This window comes from Diuraphis noxia, unplaced genomic scaffold (assembly GCF_037042655.1).
Source record: "Diuraphis noxia isolate RWA-SAM2 unplaced genomic scaffold, SU_Dnox_SAM2 contig0004, whole genome shotgun sequence".
Taxonomy (NCBI): domain Eukaryota; kingdom Metazoa; phylum Arthropoda; class Insecta; order Hemiptera; family Aphididae; genus Diuraphis; species Diuraphis noxia.
In genome coordinates, this window is record NW_028301714.1 from 43,150,410 (window position 1) to 43,160,814 (window position 10,405).

The following is a 10,405-nucleotide window of genomic DNA, read 5'->3' on the forward strand; positions in this document are numbered from 1 at the left end:
ATAATAAAATGTAAGAAATTAGTGACAAACTATAGCCATGCAGTACTTGGTGTAACACTTGTCGATGGCCATTTCGCTGTAAAGTTTACATTTTATTGAATTTTGAGGTTAAAACATTTTCGATATGATTTCAAATTTACTCTAGATAATTAACGGCGTCGCTAAGCTACATTTCTGCACAAAAAAAAATTGTAAACTGTTATTTTAAACTAGTAAAAGGATGGAAGATAGCTTTTAATGTTACAACTTACAAATATGTTACTTATTATATAAATTAGAAGGGGCGTAATTTTAACTGCCTAACTGGTTTCACCTTTCATATAAATGACGAGTAAAACGTTAATAAACAAAAAAATCGAAATTTATAATATTTTTTGACTTAGGTAATGGCGTAACATTTTTTTACGATTCCGGGCGATTTCGAATACAACCTGCAGCTGACTGCAGTTATACCTAAGCTAATCAAAACAATCGACGCGTGCCGACGTACACGTCCGATGTATTACGAGGGTGCACAATACATGTATTATTATTACATATAATTCAGTGTCGATACACGTGCATGGCCGTACGATGGATAAGGCATATGCGAGCATTATATTAGGTGAAATTGAAATGTAATAAAAAGACCATTTTTAACGGTGTATAAACGTCGTCGCGTGCCGACATCAAATCAGGAAACGGACACCTATACCACCTAACACACACGACACTAACACACAATGAAGTTATAATTACTGCGCCTTGTCCTGCGGGTAGTCGCCGTGATCGAGGGGAAGGCGTTGGGGGCAGGACACCTGCTGTTTAATGTTTCGCGGGGATTGGATTTTTCATTCTTTCAACCCACACACATGATTCGTATGTCGTGTCCATCATCGGTTCTATACTACATATATATAATATGGGTGTGTGTATACATGCACTCGTGTATATAATATTATTCCGTTCATTTCAGAAAAACCGATTTTCGCCCTCGGGCCAAAACATTGGACGAGCTACCGCGCGATTATTATTCAAAACCAGCGCCCCGGAACGGTTTCGTTTCAAGTGGCGTGCTAGTGTATGCATGTGTGTGTGTGTACCCCTAGACTGCACTCTTTCTCTCCTCTGCACCAGCAAAAACACACAACGAATATATCCATGTGGGGAAGACCACCCATTGTTAGCGTAGGAGTCCCCCAAGGCCCTCTCCATCACCAACTGTTGGCTAAAAGCCGATAGCTAACGGCAATTAACAATTTCCACCCCTAGTTAGCTGTACGAGCGAACGGCGGAAACAAAAATGAAAAGAGAATATAGTCTAAAAAATGAAGGTTATATATTATGATGTATAATAAATAAACTCAATACAATAAGAATTAATACGAATGCATGCTTCCTAGTCCGAGAGGACGATTTAAAATGTTTCCACTCAGTGTAATATTGTATTGTAGGTTATAATATAACATAAATCAGTGCTCTTCATCACATTGTGTCTCTTCGCAACTCTGTTCTCAAAATGTAATGACTAATGAGAGTACGGTAAAAGTTTATATCTGATTTTGTTGTTATACTAATACATTAAACTAGGAAAGATATACGTATAAAAATATAGAATATATACATAGTAAATAGTAAAATATTGTTTTCGGGAGGGAGTTTTTCAGGACATATATACGAGGACAGATGTTTTCATTATCGATTCCGTTTAAAAACTGGCCCTTGACTGTGGCTTGCGGTCGTCCCCCCGAAAAATAATAAATGGAAATAGAGCAAAAACAAACGACAACTGTGCATCACTATTCACTTGCGCCCTACAGACAAAAAAAAAATAAAACTGAATTAATTACATATAACTATATAAGTGTTATGATTTCAATTTGTACTCTCACCGACATGGAAAATCAAATATTTATCTATATATTCTTATGAATTTTCAATTGTTATTATTTTGTTTATTAGATTACATTTTTTAATGTGGATTGTTAGGTTTAATAAATATTCGTATTATCCTATTTATTTAAAAATTTTAATTTTGAATCGTCTAGACAATATTATGTAATATTATATGATGTATCGGCGAGTATTCACTGAGATTGTACGATATTACTCTACTCTTGAAACTTATTTTAATTTTAAATATTAATCAAAAGCATAAGATTTATTAATTTATGTCGGGACTTAAACTTACATCCGTAAAGTTTTCTTACAGTGGTTAAACAGTAAACACTTAAGGTGAACGTCTTTAGATAATTTGCTGATATGTTCATGATCTATTGAAGTATCAAACTCGAAATCATCAGCACAATATAATAAATTAATCATACCCCACACCGCTAGACCGTGAACGACATATCTTAACCTGCTGAAAGGATGGGTATAATATAATATAATATAATAATTATACCCTTCGCGAGAACTTTGTGTTTTTTACGAGAGGAAACGCACCACTGTATTATATAATATAATATGTTATTATGTATTATAGTGAGCTGTGGTCGGATGTGCGTATCAGACATTCAGACGGTCGTCGAGAGATTGCCAAGTGAAAGACCGCAAAAACGCAACAATGACGGACCGAAGAGTTGGCAGCCGTTCGAGTGGATTCACCGGATCCAGGTAAAAATGCACTCACTCATATCTACACAAATATACACTTTATCCGCGTTGTACAATACGTGTGCGTCTAGTTATCCGAAAATCAAACACAATGTATCTATAATATAATATCATATGGCATTATGATTACTATAAACCTACCTGCCTGCAGTGTATATATAGCTAATACACATCTGGTCTGAAAAATAAAAACGGAACCGAAACACGCCAAAACACTTTAATAATAATGACGTATTATTTATTATAATATATACTCGCGTTGCAGCTCTTCCTTCCTCGGATGGATTATGTTATTATTATTGTAAGTGCACCATGTCAAATGGACCGTGAAGACGATTGAGACTGCGATTTTAGCAGTGTGCACAATACTCCTTGCACATAGTAATAATATATATAATGTATACAATAATAAAATGTGTATATAATATGTGTATAGTATACCATATAGAGTTAACGTCAACGAATTCGATGGCATCTAAATGGTTAAACTGACAGTCCATCTCCTCGTACAATAATAATGCATATATTACACGCGAGAGATGGGTATTACAATAATAATATATACATAGATGCTATAGGTAGGTTATAGAGGTTTATAATAATATTATACAATACCTGCGGAGCGTGTGGTACGTGTCGTACGTCGGCGGCGGAGACTTGAATGCCAGGTAATGATATGTTTGTACAAACACACTCGACTCTGACGACAATGGACAATAACATATAATACATATCATATAATATTAAATACGATGTTTTTCGTTCTCGGTTTCCGATTTCGCATCGATCTCCGCGGCCGCCGGCTCCGTCGTTGTTGTCGGGACGTCGACAAAAGAAGCGTCGTGAATCAATGGCAGCGTAGTTCAGGATTATTTTAACGACATGTTTGCCCAGCAGATCACGTCGCTGATAAACGCGATACCACGAACAATAATAATACTGCCGTGTCCTATTCCCAAACGCGATTTCCGTGTACGTTTCCTTGAGCGCTCGTATTATTTGTATGGATATAATATTATTTCGCATATTGTGTCCTACATCGCATATACCTGTGAAGGCAGTGTTCATATATCTGTATGGCTATATATGTATATTTAATATCCACAACGATACAGCAGCGCGCGAGTGATCGAAAGAAGAGCAGCTTGCATGTTTTTGTTGTGATTATATACCTAAATACGCGAGCACGCACACGTTTTTTACATTGCATAATAATAAATATAACACAATATCCACGTTGTACAAATAGAAATACTAAAAAAAAAAAAAAAATGTACGCCAGGCACGTGTCTTGAGGACTGTGGTGACCGGAAAAAATATCTAATAAATAAACATCCTGAACAAAACCAAATATTTACCACATTTTTATATAAAAAATAATAATATTTATAATGTCTTGAAAAGCCATAAATCTATAGTTAAGTCTTTTAAACTATTTATTTTATTAGTTTTTAAATTAAAAATTTATTTTTAGAAATTATTTTAACACAGTTCCGTGCCGAACAAAAAAACATCAAGACAACAACAAACAACAAGACTATTTTCAAAAATTCTTTTGATTATAACTTTTATGGTATTGTATGTTCAAATCGACATCTGAAATCCAGAATAGCATTATTCATACTTTTCTTATTGTTAGTTTATTTTATTTTTTTGTATTTATTACTAGGTTTCTAATGTTTAGCAAAGGATATTAATGTTTTATAATAGTATATTATTTAGATTTATAAACTAAAATACAATAAATGATAAAACTTCTTTTTTAATCTTTATATTGTATCTGCTAAGGCTCAATAGATAGTGTACAACCCAAAATACAATCATTATAATGTTTATATCAGTCTGTTATCTTCAAACATTAGACAACTGTTTCGAGTTGAATATTCGATGATTTGAAAGCGATGATCGTCTATTTTTTTTTTTATTGCGTTAACGGTTATTTATTATAGGTTCTTTATAAGTTATAAGTAAGTTAACATAAATCGTGATCGGAAGTAGATTTTAAAATAAACACATTGCCATCGCGTCGAAAAAAAAGTAACGACATGAATAGGAACGGTAACGGTTGTCTATTATTATTATTATTTATTGTTATTATTATTGTATGCATTCAAAACCTGTAATCTCGTTAAGTATTCGAAATTTACCAACAAAATACGACACAGAATTGTTATTTCTGAAATAACCGCATATTTAACAGTATGCGATCTTATTACTTTAAACTGGTTTGGAAAATATTACAATCATATCATTTTGTGGAATAATCTGTGTTAAATATTTTGTGAAACAAAATAATAATTTTATTATTAAGTACTTAACTTGCAGGTATCAACTTCTGATTGTTAAAAATATTTACACATAATTTTTATAATATAGTTATTTTAGAAGTTGATGAATATCAAATTAAATGAAACTTTTAAAATTAAAGAGTTACTTTCACAGATTTTTTTACAAATTTAATGAAACAATTTTAAGATTCTGCATGAAACGATATATGTATTGGATTAACTACGAGTGTTTTTTTTATAAGTCTGACATCAACTGTAGATATTTTTACCAAATACTTTTTTCTCATTTAAAAAGCTTGGAAACTTAATACAAAGTTAATCCATAAGTTATTATAGAGTAATTTTTTAGATATTATTTTTATTTAATACAATAAAACGCACGGCCGTAATTGTAGGGAAGGGTCCAGGTATATCCAGTATATCATCTTAGCTGTTAATATTGTGTATTAGTGTTCGTATTTCCTGTTGTATTAAGTAATTAATTTGTACAATTATAAAAATTGCAATATTTTTTTATGGTGTTAAAAAAAAAAATAGAAAAATATGTTACTTCTCATTTGTCTGAGCTTTGTAATATTTAATTAACTATCGTATTTATTTTATTAAACGACAAATGCACAAATGATTTCATATTTTCTATACATGGCTAAAACTACAAATATCACAGAGGTAGTATTTAGATAATTAGATTTTTATTTATTTTTTATGTACAAATAATCATAACTATGCAATTCATATATTTTTAGTTATTCGGCTTTATTTTATTGAAAATCTTAATTATCTCATCAACAAAATTAGTCAACACAGTTTATTTTTACCAAGCCACATATAGATAAATATTACTATAGTGCATTTCAAAAGTTATGGCTTTCATATAAATATAGATACCTATCTAGTACCTATCTAGTACCTACATAAGTTTTTTGTCTCAATTCTACAGTCAAATAAATTCAGTTATTTGGCGTGAAAATAAACTTATACTTAAATATCTACATATTGCATGAATGCATGATAGCCTTAGCCGAAGTCTTCGAAAAATTAAATTAACTATTCACTTTTACTTTATTTATTATTGTTCATTTACACGTATGATTATTTAAAAGAATTACTTATTTGCAGTCTTTAATATTAATTCACTTATAAATATAATTAAATTTAGCAAAATTTAAAGTTTCTATAGTGTATATATGTCGTAGGAACCTATTTAAAAGTGTCAACTTATCTGTAGTATTTGATATTATTTATTATTGAACTAATTTAATTACATTTTCGTAAGTTTTTGTAATAAACATCGTTCCACGTTTATAATTTAATATACAAAAGTTATTTTGAAAAACATAATTTCCTCTCCACAAAATGCGGATATGAAATATTGCATTGTTTAATATAGATGTGTACTATTGTTGTCTTTGGTCTTAGATTTAGAATTACAAGTTTAGATGTTTTTAAATATTGCTGTTAGAACTTATATATTGCTGGTTGTACCTATATATTTTCGTAAATTGTCTTAATGAACTCGTAGGTTTTATTACATCCAATGTATTGCTTTAAAAATACAATATTAATAGTGTTATGCGAGGAAAACGAAAGACATTTAAAATCCTCTTAAATTTAAATAAACGGCTGACTAACGAGACATGGATTTATTTAAATTGTAAAAAATCATTGAAATTACGTCCGAAATTTAGAATTTGGATATAGATCAATAGTTGAATTTGGAATCCGAGCCGGCGGTGTTTTACACTTATACACGAGAGTCATAATAATATATATAGATATATACAAATATAAATACGTACAAGGACGACGTCGTGTTTGTTGGGATGATTAGAGTGGAGAAGATGATAACATTGTATTTGCACACTGTTTAGTGTACACATCATGTCGTATTGACAAAAAATTAAGTACTCACCCACAATCCTGAAACGTTGCACAAATTTCGACATTACCTATACCTATACTTCCCGTCCAATATGTCTTATAACTACGTACGAGTATAATAGTATATTAATCATTGTTAATGATTCATTCTTGTGTAAAAAAATATTAATGTTAAAGGCCAATAATCTTTGTTGTTGAGGCTCATTTAAAATTAAAAAAAAAAAAAAATGGTTTATTAGTGGTTTATATTACCGCCGTGTTCCTTGTGTCACTTTCCATGTCTTTCGCAACTGGCCCACGTAAATATTTTACCTACTAGACGTGCGGTAGCCCACCCGATGATACGTAGTTTTCCATGCACGGCGTCCGGTGATGATATTTGATAAGAGCGATGACACTTGATTGATCAATACCACGGTGATGACTTTACCTTAATTATATATGATTTTTGAACCAACATTTTGGAGAGTTAAAAAAAAAAACGTTCATACCTTTCTTTACTTTTGCACCAATTTACAAAAAAAATGTATTCATTTCAAAATTTCAAAAAAATATTTTCAACTGGTTGGTCGTATTTATGTTTATAGTTTGTTAATAGAAATGGTTGTACCAACCTATTGGGTTTCGCAAAATATTTACGGGACTGCTGTATGAACTTAATTGTCGACGGGGGGTGTACCGAGCACGGGTAGCGGGTTGGTCTGTGTTGTGCCAGATAATCGGCTTACGTCGGTGGATTACAAGTTTTCGTGGAGGCGTTACACCGGAACAGAACAGGCACCTCTATAACTACCACCGTTGTGCTCACCCTAGCCACGCGACAATATACCAGACCGAGTGGTCGTGTGGGTGTTGATACTCTGCGGGGTGGTGTATCGCAATTATTCAGTAGAATTGTACCGGACATCACTTATCGGGAGAAATCCAATTCATATACAACTGTTATAATAATAATAAAATGCATATATTTCGTTTTATTCATTACATAATAATAATAAATAGGTACAAAAATATAATATTGTTTATCGTTCGCCGCGGTAACGAGTGCTTACGAACAAAAATAAAATAGTATATATATATATAAATATAAACAAAAGTACAAAATAATAGTATATATAAACATGTCGGACATTGTCTTGTCACTTGGGCAGACAAATAATTAAAGTACCGAGTGAGAGCGGGGTAGATGAGTAATGGTGACGATCAGAAACCGATAGCCGCGGGTGGCATTCAATTCTCCCCGTATTAGTGCCGAAGTGATGGTGTTTTTTCTTACCAATTTCAGGAGTAGAACATCATCGGTTCATGGCACCTCTGGTCTATAGCAGATGACGGATACGTCAATGGTCCGTGATTGTGCCACGCGTTCTGCAGCGGCCAAGTAGGTTGGTATTCATTGCAGTACGCCGTTTCGGGCCACGTCTTGTTGGTCAAAGTGGGTAGCTGGTGGTGATTCTGGTGCTGAGTGTCGTTCGGTTTCTGAAGCCATCTGTCTGGTTGGTAATTTTGGTCATGTCCTGTATGATCGGCGGTTATACCAAAAAGGTGGTCGAGACGTTGTGGTTCGAAGTAACCAGAATCATTGAGACAGTGGTTTGTCGATGAGTGTTGGTGTAGCTTGGACGAATCCTTTATAGGCGTCGAAGTCGCCAGTGGCTCGGTGATCGGTGAGCACGGTTTCTTCTGTTGTGCCAAAGCACACGTTCCCGTAGAAGAGGTGATCTGAAAATTTGAAATGTTGTCATTAATAAGAGTGTCCGATAAATTATGATAACAGCAATTAAATGTGTGGAATGTAAATAATACCAATTTTTTAAACATAAATAAGAGAAAATGGTTTTTCTAAATTGTATTATATTATACCTATAAATATTTCTGTCCCCTATTCTCATCATCATAAACTTGATAAATGCTCAAATAATTTTGTTGTGCAATTTGAAATTCATAATTATAAAGTAATGATTTTTTTATTATAAATAATGACAATTTTTACCTAATAAAATAAATTATAAAGTGTTTTTTTTAATTACTTAAATTTCTAAGAAATATAAGATCATCAGAAATCTCAAAAATACTCGATTGGAGGTAATCTTAAAATATGTTTAGTGAAATATAAGAAATGTTAAAAAAATTATTCAATATTTTTAGTTTTTAATATTAATAATTCTATCTAATATAGGATTTAAAAAAAAATATTGATCCAAAATGTTATCAATAATTTATTAGTTTGCAAACCAATTTATATTTTCTTGAAAGGATATAATACAAATATTTCTGTATAATTGAAAAATTTCCAATTTATACAAAATTTGATTAAAATGTATACCGTGCTTAATTTAAAAAAAAAATATATAATTTTTTAGTTTTTTTTTTTTATGATAAGTTAAGTCTAAAAATAAAATTATTTAACTCACTTTGTTTCCTTGTTGGCTTATGCTGACTGTCACGTCACCCATGGTAAGCATTAGGGGTTGGTTTTGATCTATTGGAGATTGTTCGGTAGTCTCGACAACTTGTAGTGTATGAGATAGTGCCCAAATGTAGTTATGAGCGAACCTGAGAGTTTCGATTTTTGTTAATTTCGCATCATCTGGGTATGTTGGCAATACACATCGAAGTCTGTCCAAAGCTTCGTTTAACATATGCATCCGATTTCGTTCCCTGTCATTTGCCTTCATGCGCCGGTGTTTTTTTATTTTAATCAGCTAAACGAAAACAAATTTAAATCACGTAAATATTTTATAATTTTTTTTTTCGTTTGGTTGTTCTTAATTTTTAATTTTAATTTTTCTACTTCAATTAAACTATCTTACCTGCATTGGACTTCGTTCTCTCGTTCTTCTTTGTCGGCGTTTTTTTGGTTTTACTTGTAGGTCGTCGTCGGCTAAACTCACGGACGAAGCGAAACCCTCGGAGCCCATTGTATCGTCCAATGAAAACGTAGCTTCATTTTCCGAGTCAAAGCTCATTTCAAATCCTGAATCGGAACCGTCAAGACCGTATAAACACTTCGGATCCATGGTCGCCAAGAGACTGGTTATACATAAACGCGGTGCGTTCGATCATCGCACCCTCGCAGGCACCCGGTCGGGGGTGGGCGGACCAGCCGTTTTACTATTGGGCAAGTGCAACACCCTCATCACTGTCGTCGCGATTAGGGTGGGGGTATATTTTCAGTTACCGTTTTCAGGTCGGCAATGCTTTTGTAAATCACGAATTCGTGAATTTTATACCAACTTTTTTATTGGAAATTCGTTTCGACACATAAACCAATTTTTAGCGCAGATGTATATGTGGCACTGACACTTTCCGAAGAAAATCGAAAAGGGGTTAACTCATGTTTTTTGTAAGGTACTATTTTTTATTTTACGTGGAAGCGTAATCGATAAATCAAATGATAGTGATTTAGTCTGTAACGAATTGTAAATGATTATTATTGATGCGCTGTGTATATAAAATAAATAGCAATAAGTGGAATAGAGCGTTGTGAACTCGGGGCAAGGCGTTCGAAACTCAAAACGCCCGTAAATCAAATTATAGCATAATATTATCTAACGGGGTAAAGTGCACTATATAATTTATTTTCGTAACGAATATTTTCAAACAGCTGGGTGGACATCTATACCTAATGGCTAATA

The 10,405-nt window shown here is 32.6% G+C and overlaps 1 protein-coding gene across 1 annotated transcript; it reads right to left on the minus strand.

Annotated features, from left to right (window-relative positions):
• Positions 1-7,709: 7,709 nt before the first annotated feature.
• tap (Basic helix-loop-helix neural transcription factor tap) lies at positions 7,710-9,813 on the minus strand. Its single transcript, XM_089227601.1, has 3 exons — positions 9,581-9,813; positions 9,182-9,472; positions 7,710-8,489 (listed from the first exon to the last, which is right to left on the minus strand). The coding sequence occupies exons 1-3, from the start codon at positions 9,785-9,787 to the stop codon at positions 8,049-8,051; spliced, it is 939 nt and encodes a 312-aa protein (XP_089083727.1). The 5' UTR covers positions 9,788-9,813; the 3' UTR covers positions 7,710-8,048.
• Positions 9,814-10,405: the final 592 nt, after the last annotated feature.